General features: G+C 39.9%; 3 protein-coding genes across 4 annotated transcripts in view; 1 reads left to right on the top strand and 2 right to left on the bottom strand.

Annotated features, from left to right (window-relative positions):
- Positions 1-9,394, bottom strand: part of ALKBH1 (alkB homolog 1, histone H2A dioxygenase) — a 14,202-nt gene extending 4,808 nt beyond the window's left edge. Inside the window, exons 1-3 of one of the 2 annotated variants that reach the window (XM_053981572.1) lie at positions 9,269-9,394; positions 6,435-6,543; positions 2,035-2,197 (exon numbers count right to left, since the gene is read on the bottom strand). In XM_053981572.1, the coding sequence (XP_053837547.1) occupies positions 2,035-2,197; positions 6,435-6,543; positions 9,269-9,394 (398 nt within the window). The remainder of the gene's footprint in view (positions 1-2,034; positions 2,198-6,434; positions 6,544-9,268) is intronic. The other variant, XM_053981573.1, reaches the window with a different exon arrangement.
- Positions 9,289-13,420, top strand: SLIRP (SRA stem-loop interacting RNA binding protein). Its single transcript, XM_053981574.1, has 4 exons — positions 9,289-9,554; positions 9,710-9,768; positions 11,445-11,552; positions 13,296-13,420. The coding sequence occupies exons 1-4, from the start codon at positions 9,461-9,463 to the stop codon at positions 13,353-13,355; spliced, it is 321 nt and encodes a 106-aa protein (XP_053837549.1). The 5' UTR covers positions 9,289-9,460; the 3' UTR covers positions 13,356-13,420.
- SNW1 (SNW domain containing 1) overlaps positions 13,353-26,602 on the bottom strand; it is a 26,499-nt gene continuing 13,249 nt past the window's right edge. Inside the window, exons 5-15 of the mRNA XM_053981571.1 lie at positions 22,101-22,196; positions 21,905-22,011; positions 20,964-21,068; positions 20,795-20,864; positions 19,951-20,016; positions 18,563-18,679; positions 18,074-18,215; positions 16,291-16,387; positions 15,347-15,464; positions 14,194-14,357; positions 13,353-14,117 (exon numbers count right to left, since the gene is read on the bottom strand). Coding sequence (XP_053837546.1) covers positions 13,913-14,117; positions 14,194-14,357; positions 15,347-15,464; positions 16,291-16,387; positions 18,074-18,215; positions 18,563-18,679; positions 19,951-20,016; positions 20,795-20,864; positions 20,964-21,068; positions 21,905-22,011; positions 22,101-22,196 — 1,287 coding nt within the window. The 3' untranslated portion in view covers positions 13,353-13,912. The remainder of the gene's footprint in view (positions 14,118-14,193; positions 14,358-15,346; positions 15,465-16,290; positions 16,388-18,073; positions 18,216-18,562; positions 18,680-19,950; positions 20,017-20,794; positions 20,865-20,963; positions 21,069-21,904; positions 22,012-22,100; positions 22,197-26,602) is intronic.

Below are 26,602 nucleotides of genomic sequence, written 5' to 3'. Positions count from 1 at the left end.
TTGTACATCTTTCAACTGACAAACAACGTTCATAATGAAACAATTTTAGCATGTGCCTTTCCAAAGTGCCCTTTTTTGCTACAGTGCTAGAGGGTTCGTGCAACAACAAGAACCCAAATGTGTGTGGCAAGTCCTTATTCCCAGAACTTGGTATTTTGCATGTGATTTCATATGTGATTGCTAAGAAGGGAAAAATATGAGTGTTGTGTATCTGGAAACAATAAAGGCCCCACAAGAAAGCACAGAAAAGGTCTGGTATAACTATGTTAGAAAAAGACTGAACAGCATGGGAGCTTTGGTCTGAAGATCCCTTGTTTCTTTATTTGCAGGTAATGTTTGCATCTGTAAAACCCCTGCAGCATTTTCCTTATACACAAGGATGGACATACCTATAAATCTATATATCTATATCTCTCTTGTTGGAATGCTCTATTACCTTTTATGATTTTAATTGTCCCCAGCACCAGAGAAAATACTCAGTCTCCACTTTGTAAGGAAAGCATAACATATATGTCTAGGAATTGTATAAATTCACCCTACCTTGTGATTCCTGCATCCTGAAAAGAGCAGATATGCCATGACCCAAGCACATGCATGCATTATCCTGTTGGCTTTAAACAGCATTAAAGTTGTGACCCAGGAAGTAGACCTCTTTTTAGATAAGCATGTTTCTCGCCTCTCCAAAATGCTTTCACTCCAGACACTAGAGAGGCTGGCTAGTTCCATCTGCTGCCTCTAGGTATAAGCAGTTGGCTCACTTGAAGACTCAGGTAAGTACTTCACAAAATTGCCAGGCTTGCTGCCAGCCATCACTTTCCTAAAAACTGTTTTCAACTGAACTGGATTCAGCTGCAAATTAACCTCTGTTCTGATCATTCTCTGCACACAGGAGGTCCTGCAGGGAGAGGCCTGTCAAACTGAAACAGTGCCCCACTTTTTTCAGCCATTGGGCACGATGCACAATCCTTTCACAGAACAACTGATGGAACACAAAAACGGTGTCTACATTTCTGTAACTAATTCTGACTGAGCCTGGAAAATACAGGTCAGAGTATAACTTCTCTCCTAGGTGCAAACAGTTCGAAGTCCCAATCTTGCTTTTGCCATTCTATACCTTGTAGATGTCAAGAGGTTTTTTTTGAAGAAAAATCTCTCCATGTCAACCCAACACAAAACAATCATTATGAAAAATGAGCAGTGAAATCAATAAGGTAATGATAAATATCCAAATAGCTAAAAGACTGTGTACTGTAAACAGTTTGTCTTATATGTATTTTTACAGGTGATTTTAATAAAGTTCAAGCTTTAAAAGACTTTTCCTTTTTTTAAACTTTCTACTTGACTTCAAAACTGGGACAAATTCTCCATTAAATTCCAGATCAGGTAGAGGGAAGGCAGCTACATCAGCCACAGAATTCTGAACCTGATGGAATCTTTCAGATTAAACAGGATTGCCATTAAAATGGTGCATTTAATACATTTAATTCAATTTCATGCTGAATTAAGAAGAACCACAAACAAAACCAAACCAAAATAAATACTTTAGAAAATAAGAACACAGAAACTGTTAGATTTGAGAAGTTTAAGAAAGTACAGCTAATAGCATTTCAATTACAATGTACTGGGTCTGACTGGGCTGGGAAGAAGTGCTACCATTAGTGGGGAGTTTTGGAAAGGATCTGTTTTGACTCAGGAAAACTGAGGCCTAGAGGGACTTCATGGTTCCACTCATAGCTGAGCTTAGCAAGCTTCAAACACCACATCAGCCAGGGTCACTATGTATCATTTCACCAATGACTTTAGAACTATATGCTACTGGAGAATCCCATTGAGAATGAAAGCAGAGAATTAGCAAGGATGCACGTGAAGCCATGAAATATCCATTTTTAACTTGGCATGTCTGACACCATCTGTATTCTGCCAGCATGTACACAATCTTCTTCAGCTTCCCTTCCCTGCTCAATTTTCTTAGACCTTCTCAAAGGTGAGATCTGGCTCCATCAGTTTTGACCATGAACGGTGATAGGGACTTACCTCAGCTGCTCCTTGCTCTGTCCCCACAGGTCAGTGGTCTTCTCAGGAGCCATGTGCAGGTCCAGGTTGCAGACATTGGGTTTCTCAGGGTATAGCTTGAGACACTGCTTCACCCAGTGACGCTGGCAGCCAGGAAGGAAAGGGTTTGGTATGAAAATAAACCCTGACCACAAAGAAAAAAGGAGAGGATGGAGACAAAGTAGGATTAAGAATTTCCCTGGGTTTTTTTCTGAATCTAGAGCAAAGGATGGCAGCCAGAGGTAGTGAAAAAAACCCTCAGACATACAACCATTGACTGTGTATATAAGCTGATGAAATCTATTATAGTTTAGTTAAAATTTACTGGCTTTTTTTCAGAAAAACAAATGGTGGCACAAGGTAGGAGGCAGAGAGGGCAGCCAACACTAGTCCAAACAAAAATTACAATAAAGGACATATCTGTGTAAGGCATATTGATTACAGGAGATAAAGGAGTAAGAACATGGAAATCTAATAGTTTTGGAGTAAATTTTATTTTTTTAATTATTCAGCATTACTTTTCTCTTAAGCCTAGCAGAGTTAAAGCAATTCTGGCCTAGATTTTCTGTGCTCCAAACTAACTTTATCCCTGTCTCTGAACTCATACTGTCTTCCTATTGCTACTTCAGAAAGAAGTCCCTGGGCTGAACAAGTGTCTACTAACGTAAAGTGTCCTCCCCTTTTCTTCATGCTCATATCCAGGTAAGTCTGGTTGTATCCATATTTGCATTTTAATATGGTAACACTCAGAAATGGGCATGAAAGTCAAATGATATCCCAAACCACTTGTTATTGACTGCAAATACTTTGCAGGCATTGTTAATTAACAAAACAAAATAAACATGCAGCTATTCTGCACATTCATTTAGTCAGGCACCTCAGGCAGGGTTCAAGCAGCAGCCCATATGAGAGACGCTATTAATCTGTACTGTACCTACTCTGAGAATCAAGGCATTTCTCTCAAAGACTGTCAATTCAGTAAGACTCACCAACACAAAATCCACATATAAAGAGAGATAAGGGTATAAGAGGAACAAAGGAAAAGGAGGTTTTAAGGTTTTGGCCTACCGTGTCTTTTTGAACTTCTCGGTCATATCAAGTTTAACAGAGACAAAAAAAAAGAAGCAGCAAAGCTAGGAGTCTCAGTAGGATACAAACTTGCCTTGTGGCCTTATGAAAGTGGTAATAAAAACACAAAAAGAGCTACCTGCCAGCATACCTCACAGACTCAAGATTAAAGTAACTGGTTAGAAAAAAAGCCTTCAGTGTATTAATAACATATGGTCATTCACTTCACTCTGTTCCCTGCACTTTCAGACTATGGCAGCCTTCTGATAGGTTTGGTTACAAGAAGTTGCTTTGCCAGAAGCATTATATTTACTTTCTGTTGGCATCTGCATAGAACAGAATAATAATACTGCCCTTCCTGTCTACAGCTTTTGATGTGGGGCTCTTGAAGCATTTTACTACATTCATGAAATTACACTCTACTATGTATGTGTTATCCCCAGGTATTAATGAAGGCATTGAAGCCTGAAGAATTAGTTACAAGCAGAGATGAGAACAAGAATCCAGATTTTATGGATTTTATCTCACAAACTTAGAACATGCTTATGTCTCTCCAAACCTTTCCTTGACCTAGGTTTCTCTTAAGAAACTAGATTGGTCTAGATTTACAAAAGCAGTAACAGCTAAAAAGTGGGTTACTACTATGCTTATTGTGTCAAGAAAGGCAGAAACTGAATTTCTGACAGTTGCAGAGTTTTACTATTAAAAATTCAGTGGAAACACAGAACAAAGACTAATAGTGCTAGAAATCAGTGACTTGCACACATAGGAGGGAGAAGAGTAAGAAATAAGAAATAGCTATGTAGCAGTCTTTCTGAATTGACTGAGGAACACCACAGACAAACTTTGAAGACAACATAATTGAACCTCTTGCCCCTGAAAGATGGTGGGGGGAAAGGGTAAAAGAATTATTCTTTGTGAATCTGTATACTAAAGGAAATTGCCCTGAGGAAGCAGGTGCAATTCTCTTACTGCAGCACTATCTTGCTATGTACTACAAATTAATTTGCACCTAATGAAAGTGGTCTCCAACCTCAGTCAAAGGAAGGATAAGACATGCAGATGTCTAATAACAAGAAAAACTGCTCATAAAAAAAAAAGTGTCAGTTACAAAGACCCAAAGACAGCATCACATGCTTCTCACAGAACTCAGGATACCACAATAGAAATTCACCCAGACTCCTTCGTCTTCTATTCAATTTCTTACTGTGGGGACAAAACTAAATTACTTCCTTTCCATTTGCTCATAGAAAAAACTAAAGAAATTCTTACTTCACTTTGAAGGCTATTGGGACAGCTGGTTACACATCTCCTACTGTTTTAGGATGTTCAGATAAAGGTAGCTGAAAAACAATAAAATACTATTCTCCTCAAGTCCACACATGAGTTGATTCTAAACAGGACAGACAATTTGTCAATGCATTTGCATTTCATTTTAGTAAAAGGTTTCCTTGCCAAAGCAGAAGAGAAATGCAGTTAAGTGGAACACCTGTGATTCCCCACACCCCCTATGTAATTACTAGGAAAGACATTTAGACAGACAGTAAATGACAAGTATACCAAGCGAGGGCAGCTATAATATGACAGATAAGTGGAACAAAACATTTACAGAGGCAAGAAGAGGCAGAAGCCTTTCTCCTGAAGTTATTCAATTCCCTGTGTATTAAACATGCCAGATGGGTAGCATGGCTGCTTCAATTTCAGAAATGGTAGGCTGGCTTCAAAGCAACCCATACAGAAACTGAGGTCCCAATGAATAAAAAGAAATATGAGAAAAAACATAATTAATCAAACAAAAATTCCTGAAATAAAGAGGATCTGGGGAACTACAAACTCATCAGCCTTATCAAAACCCCTGATAAAACTATGAAGCAAACTTTCATGGCAGCAACTTCTAGAAACATGGTGGCTGGAAACAGAGAGCATGGAAGGCAAATTTTGTCTAACCAACCTTACTGCCTGCCAGAGTGAGATGTTCAGACAAGGGGCAAACAGGGGATTATGTTTACCTTGGCTTAAGAAAGTTTTCCATTTGGTCTTCTACAGCACCACTGGGAGCCATAAATTTTTTGGGCAAATTGAAAGGGTAAGCGAAAATTGGATGGATCTCCAGGCTTAAAGAACAGTGATTTTGATGATTCAAAGTCTAACCAGCAGCTGTTATGAGCTGCATTCTTTGATCCTGGGGCACAGATAACTACATCTACATCAACAATGTGGATGATGGGATGATCATTCTCATTTCACTTACAGATTACACTAAATTGGGGCAGCAGTGGATCTACTGGAGGGTAGTGCTTCCCCTGAAAAGGACTTTGACAAATGAAGAATGGGCTAAAGAGACCCTCAGAAGTTCAACGTCAGTAATTCTGCATCTGGGGCAGAATAACACCATGCAACAGTATGGCCCAAGGGTCAAGAGCAGCTCCAAACCAAGGCCAGGCTGCCTTGAGGACAAACTGTGAGCAGCAATGAGGGCTAGTGACACATACTGGTATTGGTGAGCACCATCCACAAGCATGAGAGAGGAGGGGAGCTCAATTCTTCTTAGATGTGCACAGCAAGATTGTGAGAGACAACAGTCACAAGTAACAGCAAGACAAATTTTTATTAGAGATGAGGTTTAGGAAAAAAACAAGGCCAAACATTGGTACAGATGCCCAGAGAGGGTGTGTAATCTCTCTCCTTGGAGATTTCCAGAATTTACCCATACAAAGCTCTCAGCATCCTGATCTAACTTGCAACTTCATCTTGCTTTAAGCAGGGTGTTGGCCTAGACCTCTGGAGTCGCCTTCCAACCTAATATCTCTCTGTGACTATACCAGGTAAACTGCAAACCTAAAACAGATTTCCACTTCTGAAATAACCTGCCTAATGAAATTACTCTGCATATTGAATAGGCCAAAAGGTTCTTGTTCACTTACTGTAGTCCTACACTGACAAGTAGATGCCACACTTCAACTGTGAATCTACTGTATTTCAGCCATGTACCCAATAACCATGATGTATATTGAGGAAAAACAGATTCTACAGAAATAAAGTCTCTGCCAAAGGCAACAGAAGTCCATTCTCACAAGCTATGGTTTGGCTGATCTGACTGTGAAACAACTGGCTCTTCTCACCTTCATAAATATTGCTGTATCCCACCCTTTATCTGATTTGTTCGTCCTCCTGCACTTACGACAACATTAAATTACACTTAGGCAAACCAAAATAGCTTTTTCACGCAAGACAAGAAAAAGAAAAGACTGAAACTGCATCAATTCAAAGCAACGAGGTCGTGTTTAATTTTTCTTGAAATCAGAGGTACCTACCTGGATACCCACTGAGGCCATAGGCCTTCCACTGGCTAACTGGCTGTAATCCTGCTCTGTAGGCATCTTGATCACTGACTGAAGAAATACTGAGCTGTGATCTGAACACCTGGAAAAATAGAACAGATCTGGTTAAAAAAAGAGTGAGAAACACAAAACTCATCCAAAAATAGCATCGAAAAGGAAGAGTGCTACGATGCTTGAAGGTAACTCTTGTGAAAATGCCAAATGTACCACAAAACTACTGTCTAAACAGCTGTGACCAGGACAGGGCGAACAGAGCCAGTACACATTGAACATAACAATCAAAAGGCACTTACAGGTTTTATCTAGGGATGAGATGTCCCCCACTCATAAAAAACCCCAAACAATATATACCAATGAGAAAAAATTCATCATGATTTGTCCATTTCCACAGTACAGCCTCATCATTATAAAACATTCTGGTAATAATCAACCTCCATTAGAGAGCAATATACTCATAACACTTTATATTTTCAAAGAACATTCCAAATACAGGCTGCCCATGATCCTATAGGGTAGATGACTACTCTCATCTCTAATTTACAGAAGGATAAGCAGTATAGCTTTGAAGCAACCAAAGCAGTTGGATATGAAGGACTACAGAAACCCTGTCAATTCTGAATGCCACCCTGCCAATTCTGTTCCAAACAGCAGGATCTACAGCTCAAAGCTTGGCAAGATGTATTTACTTGACATACTCCCTTAAGTTACAATAACACATGTATTTAAGATAACATTTGCTGGAAAAAACGTACCAAACTCATTACTCATTCTACTGTGTTCCCACTCCCTTCTTCCCTTAGGACAGGGAACTGTCTTGAGGAGGGCAAGGCAGAAGCAAGTTGGTTTTGTTCTGGCTTAGTTCCCCAGTCCAGCTCTCCATGCAGCAGTGGAAAAGTACAGGCTCATTTAAGGAAAGAGACGGCCAGGCACAGTAGGAATAAGCAGGCAGAGACTGCAAGAGTCTTAAAATGTATATCAAGTTAAGGCCTTTGCACACAGCCTCTGTAGTGGTGCATGTGTAAATCAATCTCTTTGCAGTTGACAGCTCTGGTTAACATTTTCTGAGCAACAGGACTAAATTACATACACAAAATTTCTAAGAAACCCTGAAGTCTTGCTGGACAGCATCTTTTGACAATATAGTCAGTTTTACCAAATCTTCAGCTCTTTGTCAAAAGCAGCTTTGTGAGTGTCAGCCTTGAGCTTACTTCACAGTCCTGTCCACAGAGTGTCCCCAAGAAGTCTCATCCTCTCCCCAAAACTCTGCCACCTCACTGCCTGCTCAAAGTGCTTCCACACCAGCTACTACAGGAGGTGTTTCTGAGCTGAAGAATTATATGTGCTGAATCAGTTAAATAAGCCTGGTAACAGGGCAGATGGGGTATGCCACACTTCACTGAAGAGCTCAACTGCATGAAGCAGTTTTCTGAGAAAAAAGAAGCAATATTATCTAGGCCAATCTGCCTGGCCTGTAGGTCTTAAAGAGAAATGCCAGATGTTTTTAACCTGGTGGAAAGAGGAATAAAAGATGTTTTCACTAGTAAACTATCACCTGATCTTAGAAGGTAACAGGCACAAAAAAGAGTCATATTGAGAGAAGACAGATCCTTGTGATGTTTTTAAATACTTTGAATTTCCCAGAAAAGCCATAATGCTGTAATCCTTTACCAAATACAGGATTCCTGCAAGCTCAAGAAAGGCTGAGATGTTAACAACTTCCTTGGTTAATTCTAATGCTTCTTACAATTTCATCTGGGTCAGGTTTTGTGTTTTATTATAGTCCAAAAATTATAGTCAAAAAAGATAGAAAAATAAATAGCTTAACAGAACACTAAAAAGAAAAAACTAAGCATTGAAACAGTGAAAAATTAAGCAAAGCTTCATTTTAACTATATTCCTCACTCCTTTTTTTGACATAAGCTCATAAGTAGAAAATCCCTGGATAACAACACTTCAGCAGATTTGTGTCATTCTTTTGTGAGGTGACAAAACAGAAGACAAGTTTTAAGGATCGTTTCTTCATCACTGAAGACATGGTAAACTACTAGGATGGCTACTACTTTCAGCTGTGCTGATGACTGTATTCCCCAAGCCACTGTAACAACTGAACTTATCCTGATGACTAAGCCAAGCATTTGTTATACAGGCGCGAGAAAGAAGAAATTTGACTGCGGGGAAGGCAGTACAGGAAGGGGAAGCTGATTCCAGCTCAGCCAGGTATTTCAGGGCTAAAACAGGGGCTAGCAGGCCCAGGAAACAGTGTCCGTTCCGAGAGTGAAACTCGCGTTTTTTATGTCCATGCGTCCTGCTGCTTAAGTATCACGTGGTTCTATTAGAGGCTTTGAAAATACCCCGCTGCAGTGCAGGGAGCTAATTAAATATTATGAAAGTAAATATAAGCAAAAGTAGCTAATCTGTGACTAGGCATCGCGCTGGCCGGGGGCGGCTGCACGGCACCCTGTGCCCTCGGGCAGCGTCCCATGGCCCAGGAACAGCGCGGGCGAACCTGGCTTTGGGGCCCGCGGACAGAGGAGCCCCGGGCCCTTCCCAGCTGCCCCGCTCGGGTCACGCTCTCACTTTTAAACCAGCATAAGGACCCGTAAGAGGCTCAGACTTCGAGTGCAGCGTCCTCTAGACAGAAACGAAGCGGCACTAAGGATTCAGCGTCGGGCACGAAAGGAAACAGCAGGTGGAGAGACCAGGCTGAAGCGACACCGCTACAGCCCCGCACTGAAACACCGCGCCGAGGGCGGAACGCGCTCCGAGCCGCTCGCCGCGGGGCACAGGCAGAAGCAGCCCAGCATTACCTGGCCCCCCGGCGCAGAGAAGTCCACCACGCCCCGCAGGTCGGACGCGTCGCGCTGCCGATAGAAGCGAAAGAGACGTCGGAACGCATCCTCCCCACCCTCACGGGTCAGGGCCGCCGCCGCCATTTCGGGCCGGCCGGGGCGGGGCCGCCCCTCCCTCTCTCCGTCCCTCCCTCTCCCCGCAGTCCCGACATGGCGGCGCCCAGTGCGGTGCGGGCAGCGGGGCGCCGCTCCCGGCGGCTCTTCGACATCTTCGTGGCTGAGATTCCCTGGACGGTATCGAGCAGTGAGTCTTCGTTCCCCCTTCCATCCCTCGCCGCTGCTGGGGCTGGCGGGGTTGGGCGGCCTCGCCGCGTGTACCGGCATAGGCCGGGGTCGGGCCAGGGCGGCGCGGCGGCGCGGAGGCGCCGGGCCCGGGTAACCTGCTGCGTTTTCCCACAGAGGAGCTGAAGGAGTACTTCTCCCAGTTCGGGACGGTGCAGAGGTGCCAGCTGCCTTTCGTGAGTACCCGCGCGTCCGCCGGGCCGCACTTCGTGTCTTCTAGCGAGGCGGGGAAGAGCCGCCGGCTGCTTCTGCAGCTGAGGCTTTGCCCCGAAGCAGCTTCCCCGCTTCCTTGTAGCTGCAGTCTGGACGCCTCATCTTGAATTCTAGTGAGGTTTTCAGCGCTCTCTGCACTTAGCTCCTTCTTCCAGGAGCGCCACCACTTGTCTGCCAGCGCTCGGCCTTACTGAAGCTTAGTGGTTTCCATTGGCTTACAAAGAACTTTATAAAGTACATCCTTCACATCCCGTTGATGCTGCCATTTCTGAGTAATTAATCTAAGTGCTTTGAGCTTCTCTATCATCGTGCTGTCATTCTTCTAATAGAGAATAAAATTTCTGTGTGCCTGGTTTCACTGGCTAAAAACTAAAGACTTGGGTATGAACCTACCGTCTTTTCCTGCCGTGGATTCAGACCCCATCCAGAGTGCAGGGCTAACACAAAACCCATCACCTCTGCAGGGTGCTGCCAGTGCCTGTCATTTAGGCTGTTCATCTTCTGAGTGTATAGATCGGGGACTGTAGTATCTAGTGCACTTTTTTAGAGATGAACAGTCAAAAAAAAATGTTCCTTTGCAGGCCAGTGCTTAAAGTGTAAAGGTTCCGTCTGCTTGTTTCTCCACTTGAAGTAATCCTGTTAAATTAAGCTCAGTGTGTAGTGAACTTCAGTTAGTGAGGTGATGGGTTCACTCTTTGTTGAGGATTAGTTTGGCAGTGGAGAAAGTTTGAAACAGGCTGGTTGTTTTGAACACTTTAAGCTTGGGTGCCTGCCTGTCACGTTTTTCCTCAAGGTCAGGTCAGACTGCATTGTTTTGTTGCAAAGTCTGGTAGCTTAGCACAAACCCACCTCCATTACTGATTTAAGTGATGCATGTGTGTACATTTAGATTCAATGATTACTTGAGGAGTTTCATTAATGCTTAAAACCCAGAGGTACAAAAATCACCAGTGTAGGATAGCCTAATTTAGACATCACTGTGATAGTGACACCAGGCAGTATCTTGTAGGTGGTTTGGAAGTGTTGCCAGTTATGCCTGATGTTGAGATTGGCTTAGCTGTTGTGAGCTCTGAGTGGGATCAGAGTAGGGACAGAAGGCACTTGGATACACCTGGCTTTTCCTCATTATCACCTGTTTATTGACAACTGTCTTTTCTGACTGGCAAATTATTTCTAAAAATAATGTTTTTCTTTTCAGTGCAGTTAGTGCTTGTCATTCTGAATGGCACTCTGCTTTCGTAGTCTCTTAAGCAGCTGCTTTATCTTGCTGAATGTTGTTCAAATACTGTGGCCATTAAAATGTCAGTTCTGTTGTGACTGGCTTATTAGTAGATAAATACTACAGTTTGAAACTACTGTCTACACAGTATTCCAGGCTTCAACTATATCTTAAGATTGTGATTTTTTGTTATTATTGCTAGATTCAAATTGAAAGGGATGTAGAACAGCCTTTGCTAGACCCCCCATGCTGTCACTGACAGCAAATGTCTTAGTGTGAAAAAGGCTTCTGAAACAGCAAGTGTGCCAATTCCTCTGATAATTTCTGAATCTTTAAATTCAGTATCTGTAGAAAGTTTTTAACAGCCTATGTGAATATTTCCTATAGTAATTGCATTTTGTTTTTTTAACTGGTAATTAGGACAGAGATACAGGTTTTCACAGACGTTATTGCTGGATTAAATTCTCAACTCCAGAAGAAGTTCAGAATGTGTTACAGAAAGACTCCCACATTCTTGAAGGTTCCAAGGTAATGTGCTAATTCCTTTATTATCATATTCTTTCAAAGTGTGGTTAAGACATTTGTCACTCAGCGTGCTTTTAATGTTTTTTAAATCATTACCACTTCTGTTTATTCCCTCCTCTCAACCTGAGTTGTTAGGGGTCAAGATCATAGAGATACCAGAGAGATCACACTTGAGATCAAAAACTACTGCTATGCTGAAGTAATGTGAATGCAGTAAAACTGGTTGGGATTTGCTGTGCAACTAGTTTGCAGTTTGTAATGCAGGTTTCTGCAGGTGGGTTCCAACATCTGATCTGGATGTTGAGTGGCAGGGGGAACATGACAAAGAAAATGATGCTAAGCTTCAAACTTCAGTAAAATTTCTGTTTTCTCCAGCTGTCATTTCATATAGGAGAAATCAGCTGCTTGCTTTCATGTGTTCAAGACAACTCTAAAATCGCTTTAGAGCAGGGTCTTGATTTTAAATGTTAGTAAAGGAAAAAATACAACACTTTGGCAATCTCAGTGCATTAATGTATGGTATCGAGACAGTGTAATGGTCTAGTACACATACAGAAGTCTGTCCTTGACTGCTCAGCTAGAGCCAGACAGCTGTATCCTCCAGCTTCACCTCAGCGTAGAAACACAGCAAAGCCATCTCACTGCTTTCCCAACATTTAGTGTGCACTGGTGTTGACAGATAAGGAATAAAGAACAGTGAGTCAATGGCTGCCAAAAGCCATTTTATTAACAGCTCTCCTATCAAAATAATTGGAAACACACATCTGGTATGTTCCCTAAATAGGGGGTTTTCTTACAGATTTACATGTGCTTCAGCTGATAAAACTACTCAGTGTAGTAGAGAGTGAAACCATGAGTAACAGGCAGGCTGGTATATCAGACACAATCAGTTCAAGCCTTTGATTAATTTATTAGAATTCTTCAATAACTGATTTCTTATTTGAGACTTTAAATGCTAGGAGGTAGTAAAAGGAATTGATGAGAGACTTCAATGATGTAATATTTTGATTGTGGTAAAGTATTTCGCTTGCCATGGTTCATATTACTGCCTAAGTCATCATTGGTTGTGGTTACTTCAGTACCTATTCCCAAGAAGAACCAACCTGTGAGTTCTAACTGTGGTACAGAAATGGGTGCAGAAATTAAGACTCCTTAAAATGTGATTAGATTGGCAGTAGGTTGGTCCTTCATAAATTGTGCTGAACTAGGATGTTATCTGTATGCAAATACCAGATTAGGTACTAGAAATAGCATAGCATTTAGTGTCAATTTCCTGGAAATTTTTGCTGCTTTTTGTTCTTGAAGCTGTAAGGATAGCCACATGCACTTAACTACCTAGGCTTCAAAGACTATACTCCCACAAGAGGTGCAAGCTAAGAGGCTTCTTTATAGTGAAATAAAAAGCAGAAGGCAAGCAGTAGTTATTTTCATTTCTTAAAAAATGCAGGCTTCTCTAGAATACATGAGCACTTTTCTCACTTTTTTCTAGGCTAGGTTTAGACAGTTACTTTTTATTAATTCTGGTTGAAAACACAAGCTTTTAAGATACATTTTGCTGGTACAACTACCAATTGCTGTGGATATATATTCAACTTTCCTGTCAGGAAAGCCCTGGCTTGGGGCTTATGAAACTGAATCAGTTATAAATGCATCTTCTGCTTTATGTATCAATGTTCTCGGTGATCAGAAATGAAAAATAACAAACTTTCTTGCCTAGCTAATTTCAGTAATTTCTATTGTTTTCAGCTTGCTCTCCAACACCAGATCCGTAGAAGACGCAGTCAAAGAAAGAATCAAAGTGAGTGAGTGGTGGAAGAAGGCTTTATTTCACTAAATGTAAAGGAACTAAAATAAAGATTACTGAGAAACTATGAATGAGTACTTGTTTTATAACAGAATCCAGCTGTTTCCCCTCCCTTGTTCAAATAAACTGTATAGCCACACTAAAACACTGAATTATTAACACCCCAGCATCTGTTACAGCATAAGACAATCATTATATACAGCAGGAAAGCTCTTAACAGATCAAGTCAAAGCTTCAGCTACCTACAAAAACTAAAGCTGTAGGAAGGGGGCTACATTCTTACCCTGAGATGCTGGGCAATGGGGAATCAGCAAAGTCAGAGAACTTGCTAAAGAATAATTAATTCCCTTATGAAATGTTTCAAAGTGGTCTCCATGTCTTCTCTCTCCTTGGGTAGCTGTCCTGTATAGAAGAGTTAGTGTGTGTATATATGCACACGGCCAGAGTTGTGAACTGCTGTGATACAACGCCATCCTCCTGTACACCCAATATAAAAAATCCTTTCGCATGAAGTCCAAGCTTGCAGTCCGTTTCCCTACCTCTCAAGGACCAGAGGCATTCAGTCCTTCCTCCTCTTCTTGCTCTCATGCTCATGTTCCTTAGGGCGGCTGCTGTCTGATGGCCGTTTAGAACCACCATGTTGCTTGGCTTCTTCCAGAAACTTGTCCAAACCAAATGGATCCTCCTCAAATTGAACTGGTCCATCTCTGCCCCTGCCTCTGGTGTTACGATCCGAGTTAGAAAACTCTTTGTCAGGAACAAACCTGCAGGAGAAGATGATACTCAGTTGACTATCTTCAAAGTATTAATTAAGAATATTTCTTAAATTTATTTCCTTACCTGTTGGTCTTTATTCGAGCCTCTAGATCATCACCATACATGTCCTTATCCAGATTTTTACTTGGCCTGTAGATGTTTTGGGCCATATCCTTGCCACTTCTCCAAGGCTGGTCATAAACATTATAAATTTCATCCTCTCCTCCAGCAAAGCCACTGTCCATACCCTGTGAAGAACAGCAGGACAGCATAAATGTCAGCTAACTTATTTTATCAACAAAATACACTGATGATGTTACACAGTTACACAAATATGACATGGTGTGATTTACTATTGATTTCAAATGAGTCCAAGCACTTAATGAGGATATGAGTGGGTTTGGGTCTGGGATTAAGTCCAGAGAATTTCACATTACAGGCCGCAGTCCTACTTTTCCAGATAGCAACAGGAAGGATTAGAGGCCATCCACATTTCAGGATAATGGATCATTTCAGTCTGCCCTGCAAGTACAGCTGTCTGTAATAGCTAAGTACAGCCATACAGAAATGCGTGTTCAGAATTTCTGGAAAACATGATTTAAGCTGACTGATCCAAATCACACAGAGGCTTATATAAACTCTGAAAGTATAAGTATCTGCTTGTTCATTTTTGGTTCATCAGCTTTCCCTCCTTGCCTGCAAGTCTTTCATTGGAGACATGAAGAAGAGTGATTGACAGACTGCAGGTCTATTGAGGGATTTGCTGAAGCCCAATCTATTTTGTCATCTCTGAATAGTATCAAATTCAGGGAAAATAAATGTTGCTGTTAACTCTTTGTATCTTCAGAAGTATTAACACAAGCAGTAATGGGAATAGAAAGTATTTACTTGCTTCTCTCTGAAAGCAGATTTCCTATTCAGTCAGTACATTTGTTCAAGAGAAGAAAATGAGGTCACTGCAGCTTGAAGGCAAAATAGTTTTTCTCCCCACTCCCCAGAGGGAAAAATCACAACAAAAAACTTTAATCTGGCTATACATTTAATTTTTTTTTTTTTTTGCATAGGCTCTGGATAAAGGAAATCAATAGTTTCCTAAACACTTATGTAAAGAATTTTTTTCTGAATGTATCCACACCAACCATGAGAACAGCCTCTCTTTAGTATTCTGTCTGTACCCACAAAGGAAGGATGAGTATGTTCTCACAGAAAGCTACACAGCTGTGAAAAGTTATTTTACCTTGCTCTGGTTGAATAGCCTCTGGTCATACTGGATTTCATTGGATGGCCTGGGGTTTGGTACCCCCAGGGCAATAACTTCACTGATATCTCTGTTCTCATTTCTTTGCAGCTTTGACCTGAATTAAAAATTTGAAAGTTTTATGAGGTCAGTAAACCATACTTGTTGACATGCTCAATTGCAACCTGATCCTGTATTCCTTGCTAACGATTTGCCTCAGGAGCCAGATTTTGACTGTTGTTCTTCCTTACTAGGTAACACTTAAAATTTGTCTCCTGGCAAAGGAAACATTTGGAAAAGTTATGTTCAGCTGGGCATGACATTTAAATTTGCTTTCCACTATCTACAATTCACATCAAGCCAACTTAGTCTAAACTGTCATATTTATTTTTTGCAAGAATTAGTTTAGTTATATTCTGGAAAGGCCGAGCAATCCAATTTCAACATACTAGAGATTTTAAGCATCCAGAAACCATTTGCACTCAGAAATCTCAGTGGCTTCAGCTAATAAGATACTTCAGCCTACCTTCATAAATCTAAGCTTACTTAAAATGAATAGCTTCAAGAAACAAAGCCACTATTGACAACTCTGGTCTGACCAAAAGTAGAAGATTCAGGTTTCAATCTTTGCTGTCAACATGTTAAACCTGAACATAAAACATTAAACATGAGGTCCCACTGAAGAAAAAGCCACCCAAAACCAACACAGTACACTCCTCTTTCCCATTCATGTGGAAAATACTACATTTTGAAGAAAGTACTACAGTATTTTAACACAATAATGCCTTTTCATACAATGAACAAACTGTGCTTCATACCAGTGACTATCTCCACAAAATATAACTCAGGCACTTATATCAAAGAAAGGAAAGCCCAGTAGTAGGTTCCCTAGTGGGGAAGCCAGTGCCAGTATAGGAATAAACCAGCTTTTTTTTGTGACCCACCTTTTATCAGGAGCTGCCCGGGAAAGATTTCTGTCATGCTGTCTCTCTTTGCGCCTGTCATGTCTGATTTCGTCTCTTTCCCTAGCTTCTCCATCCTCTGAACAAGTAAAGATTGCTCATTATTGACAAATATTTGAAGTTGAATTAATTATGCCATCGACATTGGCATAGTAATTCAATTCAGTATTATTCTACAGAAGAGTAGCGACCCTTAGCACTATTTAAAATGTTACACTTTAAATAAACTGAACACATGAACAACCATGGCTTTCTTATGCCCTGAGCAAGTGACTGTTCTTGGTAAGCCAAAGCAAACTATGTTTTTCCATCTTTCAAGAGCTTAGAATAATTGTCTGTCTAGGAATTAATATCCTAAAACATTTACAGATCATTATATCATAATTCTAAGCCTAAAAGTATCATTGAAATATGCAGAGATTTAAGTGTTTTGAAGAACATTATGTGATGCAGTATCAGAAAATCACGCACGTTGGAAGGGAGTCTAATTCAAAACCTGCTATCAATGCTGAATTCAAACCAGGTTGGTCAGGGCTTTTTCCTACTCAGGTGAGGAAAACCTGCAAGGATAGAGACTAACAGATTTCCTAGCCAACCTGTTCCACTGCTGTTTGTCCTCATGGTGTAAATTTTTCTCTTGACACACAGTTGAAACTTCCTGCTTCAACTCTTGACCACTGTCTCATTCTTCGACCGTGTAACTTGGTGAAGTGCTCCGGTAATCATTTAGGAGTCACTGTGATATGATCTTCTGGGTAACCTTCCCATTATCTGGCCCCAATGGCACATCATCTCCTAGCAGAACAAGCCTTATTCTCTCAGCATCTCCTGAACAGGCCGTTACTCGAGCCCCATGACCATTCTGATGCCCTTTCACTGAACCGACTCCCATTTATCAATGTCTTTCTTGTACCTGGAGGCCCATAACTGCACAAAGTACTCCAGATGAAGTCTAACAGGTCACCAATAAAAGGAAATTATTGCTTCCCTTGACTTACTGGTTACACTCCTGCAGATGCAGCTTTGTATGCCCTTAGCATTACTATTGCCACAGCACAGTGCTGGCTTATATTCAGCATATTGTCCACTACAACTCATGGGTCCTTTCCAACAGAGTGGCTCTCCAGCTGGACAGCCCCCAGCCTGCTGGTAAGAGGTTAGTACATCCCAGCTGGAGGATTTGGCATTATATGACCATATCCCTCCATCTTCTGAAGAGATCGTAACTGCTCTCTAAGTTTATCATCTTGATCTTTGAAGTGTAATTTCAATCAGAACTGAAGTCTTATCACAATGGAGACAATTTAGTTAGGTTGGCAGCAGGGTTTTTTGGGGCCTACTGGCCAACAAAATTGCAGCTCTGCAAGATCAGTTACAACAGTGCAAAAGCCAGAATATTGCATTTATCACCTTTGATAACTTAAAGATGGTTTAATTCTTCTAGACAAATCTGCCCTTCACCTGCAATAAACTTAAAAAATTCATTTAGAACTGTCCATGAAAGCCATCACTTGCACAGATGCATTATTAACTTCAAAATTCTCAGTGTCTTACACACTCTGTTGGTCTGTACACACCAACATACTGATGTGAGGTTCAAACCTGCATCCCATCCAACCAGCCAGTGAATTCACCAATAAAGGCACAAACTGATGTCATACTTAGAAATTTCAGCTGGTATTTAGATATTTTAAGTTCTCAGATTACTGCTCCAACTTCAGAGTATTAAAAAAAGCCATAGCATCTTAATAACAAAGAAATGTACCTTTTTCAACATGGGTTTTGATCCCTGCTCTTCTCTCCCTGGCTTTCTGAGCCATTTCTCGGAGCTTTTCCTCATGCTTCTCTTTTTCTTTCTGAGCCATCTTTCTCTCCACCTGGGCACGCATCTCTACTGCCTCACGAGCCTGCACAAAAATGACACGGTTAAAAATACAGAAAGCGTAGCACCTGGGATACACACAGATCTGTCATGGAGCTAGCCAGCAAACAGAACCGAAATGAAGCCAAAATTAGGAAGCTTAAAGCCCATCAGCCACAGCAGGCTAAGAGACAAGACCCATGACTTCCATTAACTTAACCCATGCTGAGCCCATGATTCAGAGAGTGGGGAAAAGGCCTTAAATCTTACATTAGCAAAGAAGCAGGACAAATCAAAAAGCTATAGCCTATTCACAGCTGATTTTCTGAAGGAAATTAACATACAAAGATGGCAAAACTATATGGAACAAAACAGTGTGAAGAACTGCCTGACCTTTCTGTCAGCAATATAAAGCGCCTCAGCAAGTTTGGCAAAGTTTTCATTTATATGAACAGTCTGCAATCCTCTGCCATCTGCAGCCAGACGTTTATCTAATGGAATGGTGTAACCCTACAGTGGAAACAGAGAGGCAGTTAATGACAGAAACAGTATTTGCTATAACAAGCATTATTGTATTTGTTGTGCAAAAAAACCAAAACACATACAAAATTCACAGCCCATCATTATTATGCCTCGATGGATCTCCTTTTTATATGTACTTCAAATTCTTGCCAGGTAATATAAAGCTTCGCTCCAATTCCACCCGCCCACCAAATCCAAATCACAGCTTCCCTTCAAGGTTCATCTTAGGACGAAAGACAGTTCTCAAATGATAAGGTCCACTTTTTGCTTTATGTTAAGAACTACAGACAATAGCTTCTCCAGTCTCTAAGCTGTTTTACGATTTTTTGCTTAAAAATTGTTTTACCTAAACTGTTTCCATACCTGTTAAGAGATTAGCTGATTCAAAATGAGAAAGTAAGGGACAAGGCAGCCAGCAAAACTAAGACACGCTAAATACCAATTTTGTTTTCCAAAGCTGAAACTCAAAATTATTTATAGATTACATTTAAAGATTTTTTTAGTGAGCTCTACAAAATTTTTGCTTCAGTTTTAGCATCTGTAACCTAAAATTTGATCTCCTAATCAGTCAGTCCCAGTTAGACAGCTGTGTTGGGGTAGGGAAAAAAAAGTGACATCCAAACATACAGCTTTTCCTTCCTCAATTTGAAGAAGCTGTCTCAGGACAACAGTTTAGTACATTTCAGAATGATCAGACCAGTTACTGCAGCAAATAAATCCTCCCCTCTCTAGGAATATAAACTTAATAACTGATAAAAATCAAAGGGACAGGACAGACCTACTCAAACAAGGAACAAAAACAGCTAGCTGACCAGTGATAAAAGTTAATTAATGAAAGAATGCAACAAGGAAAACTTTCCAGAAATACGGACTGCAGTATTAAAAAGAAACATGCTTTGGTCTCTGATAGTCTGCTCTTTTTCAGTTTAGATGGCTTCACCTTGTGACCTTGAAAGATTTTGTCTCTGGACTGCACAATTATGGGGATTTTAACTAATATAAATTTTTCCTCTCAAAATTTATAATCTCTGCCATGAAGTAACATATTCACCCTCAGTTCTATACTTCTCAATTGGACAAACTTTGTATACCAAACTGAAGAAAAATGAACTGTATCATCATGTGTTCTCCATGCAGGAAGCAGCCAGTTTACCTAACCCTAGGTGTTTAACATCAGTATTATTCAAGCTTAAATCAGTTACTTAAGTTTCCCATCAGGGTGCAACATTAGAAAAATAAATTTATGACAAGTCAATTACCTTTGCATTTTTCCAGTTTGAAATGCATGGAGGAATTTTCCACTCTTGCTGCTCTTTCACAGTCATCTGATTTAAGAGAATAAGCAAAGTCATCTTCAGATTTATAGTCAAAGGAAATACTGTTTTCTTTCTCAAAGGCAGCTATGAAACTTGAAGTAAGTTAGAGCAGAAAGTTCAGGACTCCACAACAGATCCCCAGCTCTTCTTAGCAGCAGTAAGATAACAGAATCAAGAAATGGTTTGATTGGAATGGACCTTAGTGATCAGCTGGTTCCAAACCCTCTGCCATGGGATTTAGTTTTGCACTGTATCTTTGCCAGCACTGAATAAAGTCCTGCCAGCTCTTCAGCATCCTCTTAAGCTTTCATCACACAGGCCTTAACTCACAGCCGCTTGTAAACATCTGCACATTTAGCAGCTATTCAAGCTGTACCAAAATGATGAACCACCACTACACTCATCTCTTAGAAGGAGCTAATCCTTAATGACACAAGTCAGTGTTATAAAGGATTAGCCTAATAGTTTTGTCTAAAAACAACATAAGAGTACCCAGGCTAAAGCCTTGGTCAACTCATTCATGCCATGAACAAATTCAGCAATGCATCCCTGAAGAAAATATATGAGTCATCTACTCAACCTTTGACAAGATAAATGAAAAGTCAGCTACTTTCAGAACTGCCCAAATGAAAAAAAGAAAAAAACAAAGACTGCACTGGGCACCAAGTTTATCTCTTCACATCAAAAGATCAGTAATGAGAAGGTACACAGAAATTAACTAGAATGAAAAAGAATTTGTGGACCCACCTAAGCATTCAAAACTGAGAACAGCTATGGCATTTCATACCTTTCTACTTGGAGAGTGCATTACAGGTGCTGGAGGAGATGGTGGTCCTCGTGGAATCTTCTTATTAATTCTGAGCAATTAAGAAAACAATTACAATTACAATCAGCATGTTGCACAGAAATACACTTCAGAATCTTCTATTTGCCATGAACAAGCTGTGAATACTTACTTGAATCTTGGAGGCTCCATAGGGTCCTTCTGCATTTCCACCATCCGAATAACTCTCTGTTTTGCTCCAGAGTTGAATGCAACTCCTTGCTGAGATGGTGTGTACCTGAACAAAACAGAGTGCTCAGCTCTCTGCACACAGATAGTTATTCCTTTCCCACCTCCATTTTCACTCAGTTCACTGCTCTAGTTGTGGTTTTGTTTTACCCACAACAGTTTAAGACTACCCCACTATGAATGTCAACGGCAGGTAACTGCACAGATGATACTGCACTGAGTGCAGACTCAGTTACACCAGAGAGAATGTAACTTCTCTTCAGGGCTATATTCTCCTGTTTCAATTTAGATTCTGAAATACAAGAAAAACAAGTACAGTACACATAGCTTTTTACAATACTCCCAACCTATGTCTGTGAAGCCCTAGTGTCTTCTTACTGTTCATTAAGAACCTCTTCACATACCTTTTTTCAGAATTAACTTCAAGCAAAGTCTAACCCTGCCATGAAATTTTCCCACGTTTGAAACCAAAAATCATCATAAGTAAGTATCAGCCTCCTCATAATTCCAATTGTTTCCAACTACTCATTTTCTGTGAAGGAAGAACTTTGTTACATGTCTTGTGGCTTGAAACTTGCAGTAAGTAGTTTGATTTCAGGGCAGCATCATTAATAGTGACCCCTGGCAAATCTGTGTTTTTTTGCTAAAATAATAACCCCTCCAAAGTTCCATAACTCATGACATGTTAAAGAACTATTTCTACACACTTCAAACTAGGTGATCATTAGTGGGTTAATTCAAAATACAGAAGATATAGAAGTTTCATATTCCTTAGAGAAGAATAAAATTCAAGAGGAATTTCTGTTCTCAGAAATTCAACAAATATGCCAATTTTAATCCATTTCGTTGATTACACCATTTTACACAAACACCAGCGCTACATACCGAATGTACTGTGCAGGAGCTAGTTTGTCAGCAGCTCGAACTGGCATGGCTGCTGCAACTTTTTGGGAGACTGATTTCTCCAAGGCTGCTCTTGTCTTCTCTGTTATCTGAAGAAAAAAACCACAGTGTACATCTCATCCCATTGCAAGACATAAAGCATACCACTGCTAACTAGGCACATCAGTGCATACAATACCTCTCTAATTGCCTCCTCATCTGGTCTTTGCAGTTCAGGATCATCCACATTCATGACCTCTTTTGGCACAAGATCTGTGTACTTGCTGTAAATAACCTGGAAGACATTAGATTCTACTAGTGCTGGTGAACAGGAATAAATGTACATATATCAAAGGAAATGTTTCAGGCTTAGACTATACTTTGGGTACTAATTAAAATTAATATACAACTATAAATGCATTACAATTACATATTGTTCAATTAGAAGACCTGTTTACATAATATATACTCTGGACCCCATTTTACAGATGGAGTAATCAAAGAAACAAAGCAATCTGATTAAATATAATTGTATAAGTTGCTTTCAAAGCTGGCATTAGACAGCAGTTTTCTGCTTCCTATTCCTATTATTTTCAATTTTTAGAGACCCCAAACTGATAAAACCCTGCACATTTTTACTTCTGTTTTCAAGGATTACTCAAGAATTTGACACAAGTATTTTCCACAATCTGTATTTTTTAATTTCATTATGTTTAGTGTTTTCTTGGAAAAAAAAAAAAAACCAAAAAAACTTGAGAAATATGGTCTTGATACTTTCCCTTATATAGGTAGTTGAGTTTTCACACAACATGCAGCTAGCTCCTGGCAGCTCTAAGTCCCAATTTTAAATACAGGGAAAGAACACTATTGGATGGCTTTACAGAAAAATGTATTGTATGACATTAATGCTTCACATGTATCCAATAAAATAGGAAGTTTTAGTTCAAAGAGTTAAAAGTCAAGAACTATTATTTCAAGTTCATTATACAGTACATGTCCAACTACAAAATTAACCTTTCTGCTTCTCAGCCTTCACACGTAAAATTTTAATCATTTGAATTAGTATCAGTATTATTCTAGCTTCTCTGATCCTGAATGAAGGACATCTGAAGAGAAATGAACCTCTAAGGTAATTAACTCACATGTCCAAGTCCAAGTGTCTTGCTGAAGAAGAATATGAAAAACAAAGTATGCTGAAAGAGCTTTAGAGCATCCCAAAAGAAGAAAAAAGAAAATAAAAAAGCTACTCCTTGTGGTGGTCCAAGAGTGATCTAAAAACTACTTTACACTGAGGTACAAATGATCTATATGAACTATTTAAATTCTGAAGTACTGCATGGAAATGGCAAGCTGCTTTATTATGGAAGAAATATATAATATAGATTAAACTACACTGAAAATACAAATATTTCTGTTGCCATCAAAAACTTGATACAGTTGCTTGTTTTAATTGTAGCCCTTTTCTGAAATGATAAAAAGAGGCAGATAAAGAATTTACATTTATTTTTGTTGTTTTTCTAGACATTCATCTTGTTTTTTGAGTAATGTTGAGATATTTCATTCATCTAAGCTAAAGAAGAGACTGGGATTGTTTGATACTGTACTGTACCCATCCACTACCATTTTTCAATCTACAAAATTTGAAAGGAAGCATGAGCCTGAGCAATCACTCTGATTGCTACTGAAAAGCAGAATCTCCTTCTAGGCAGAAAGCAAAACCTCAACTTTTGCTATAATTGCATGATTCCCTGGCTGGGGCAGCCTTAACAGGCAGCAATTAGAAATCTGCACACCACTACAATCAGAAAGAGAATAATATTACCTAACTGGTTAAGATACTGTATCACTTGAGAGGATTTAGATGTCAGCCACATTCAAAGTCTCACAAGGCACTTGATAGATGCAAATGTCTTAATAGAAATTTCTTCATTTGCTACACAGAAATTCTCAACATCTTTTGTTCTGTATATTTCAACCAGCCCTGTACAGTGCTCATCAATCCTATAAGTAAATCAAGAACTTACTATCAAGCAATGCAGCATGAATGCCTTCCTTGTCAAAGAATGGTTTCTCCATATGAAGCACACAAAATTTAAGAAGTCATTAGATGACCTGGTTGTAAGCCTGGTACTCACCCCAGAAAACAAGCTGGTAACAAACTCAAACCAAGCTCTGCCACAAAGGCAAATAAGTTGCGAGTAATTAACACTTTTGATTATTTGAGTTGGATTCATGTTCTCTTGACCTGTCCCATACCTGTGACAGGACTTCCTTCAACAATGCAACTAGTCTCTTGTAAATGTTTTGATTGAATTGACAATCTTGGGAATAAAACCTGTAAATAAGCTTCATTATTGTTTTTTTTTTTCTCCTTTAACAAATAAGCCACAGCCCTGGGCCATGAAGAAGAAATCTAACTCCAGCATATAAAGTTATTCTTGCTGGAAACAAGTAAGAGACCTAACAATTCCATTCCTTGATTTCACTCTTTCTTCTGTCTTCATAAAAACACAGGATGCAATTATATGTTCTTATTTTCCTAAAAAAGGGACAGCACCAGTCTCATCAAAATACATTATTATTGATGCATTATTTTAGCCTGGCTTTTAGTAATGTAAGTAGAGAAAGTATTGAAATAATTTACAGCAGCACAAGAACTAACCACACAGGTAGGCTAGAAATCCTTCATCTCGACAACCAGATGGAACTCCATCCATAAGGTCATGCACCCAGTCCTGTCAACGTTATTCAGCATTTCATGTCTAGCAGACTTTCTGCCAAACCCAAACAGGAGGCTTGTCAGACTATCACACTGATGTCAGTATTTTTCAAGGAAAACTCTCTGAAGCCACCATTTTTTAAATACATAATGGAACAGATGCAAGGGAGATGAACCACTGCAATGGCAGAAATTGCTGACAAGTCATCTAGAGATAGAGGCTGGGTGATGGAACTGCTGCCTCTACAAGAAGGCAGAATACTAAATTCAGCTTCAAAAAATCCGTAAGCTGTAGCAAGAACAGAATTTGCTTCCTAACTCAGACCAAACAAGTAGCTCCTAGAATAGGTTCATAAACTCCATCTCATTTCTGGCAGGCTGCTAAGTATCTCTTTCTTTTAGCTCTAAGTATTAAGATTGAAGAAATATTGAATTATGGCTGCAGCTCTCTGGAAAATGAAACTTCTGTATCTAATCCTACTGACACTGGACTATCAGAAGCTCTTAAGAGAAAATATTCAACTCAACACAGATCACTGAAGAACTGTTTCCTATGACATCTCTGCCAATACTTTGTCTTGCAAAGCAAATCAAATCAAGCAATAGTAGTTCTGCTGTTTCCAGTGAAATTGTTTCTAATAACTGTTACAGCACAGAAAGTCAATTTTATCCTGAGCTACATCAAAAGTAGTGTGGGCAGCAGATTGAGGGAGGTGATTCTGCCCCTCTACTTTGTTCTGGTGAGACCTGAGCTGGTTTACTGCATCCAGCTCTGAGGCCCCAAACACGAAGACAACCTTGACCTGCTGGAATGAGTCCAGAAGATGCCACTAAGTTGACCACAGAGTTGTAGCACCTCTTCTATGAAGATAGGCTGAGAGAGTTGGTGGTGTTTCAGCCTGGAAAAGAGACAGCTCCAAAGAGACCTTACAGCAGCCTTCCAGTACCTAAAGGAACCTACAAGCTGGAGAAGGACTTCCTACAAGGCCATGTGGTGAGAGGACAAGGGCTTTAAGCTGAAGGAAGGCAGGTTTAGATCAGGATTAGGAAGAAATTCTTTACTATCTGGGTGGTTAAGCACTGGAACAGGCTGCCCAGAGAAGCTATGGATAGCCCATCCCTGGAAGTGTTCAAGGCCAGAATGAATGAGGCTCTGACCAACCTGGTCTGGCAAAGGGTGTCCCAACCCAACCCATTCTATGAATCTGTGATCTAGTCTTCCCTCAGTTTTACTCCCCTTTGAATCAGAACACTTAATCTTTACTCTCAGCTTTTACATCCAGCTGGATGCAATCAAGATCAACCTGATACAGAAGGCAGAGCTCAGGATTTAGAAAACCCTAACTCTACAGTTCGACAGAGCCTGGTTTTAGAAAAGTCCAATATCTCTTCCATCTTGGTGAATGAGAAAGAATATTATGGCCTTCATTATAGACACCATATGGAAAGTTAATGAAAGTACAGATCTTCATGAATCAAATATGACAAACATTAACAGCTTAAATTTAACTCTACCTGTTAAGAAGCATTTTCCTAACTTTAAATAATAAGACCCAGTGAAAGATTATGGTCATTTTTGCCTCAAGCCTATTATCATTATTTTTCAAACATACTAAGATTCCAATCTGAACAGTTCTATTACATACAAATTAAAGATAATCCTACAAGTAAACAAAGACGTATTTGACAAGTTATAAAACTGAGAGTTTAACTACAGTAATTTTTTTTTCTTATTATTTGGCATGCAGCTTCCCCAAAATTGGTATGATTACTTCTTGTCTAATTATCTGCCTGAAATTATTTTGTATGCTTTCAACAAAGTAACATTTCTGTTTAGCATGAAATATCAAATATTTAGTAAAAAATTTATTCAAATAGAATTAATATTTTAACACCTTCCTCTTGAAAATAATTCGAGGCATCAGATAAAGCCTGATGGAACTTCAAGAAAAGTCCCCTCAATAAAAATATTGACACTGCTG

The sequence above is a fragment of the Vidua macroura genome, chromosome 6 (assembly GCF_024509145.1).
Source record: "Vidua macroura isolate BioBank_ID:100142 chromosome 6, ASM2450914v1, whole genome shotgun sequence".
Taxonomy (NCBI): Eukaryota; Metazoa; Chordata; class Aves; order Passeriformes; family Viduidae; genus Vidua; species Vidua macroura.
The sequence above is the reverse complement of the archived record's forward strand: the minus strand, read 5'-3'. Positions and strand labels throughout refer to the sequence as shown.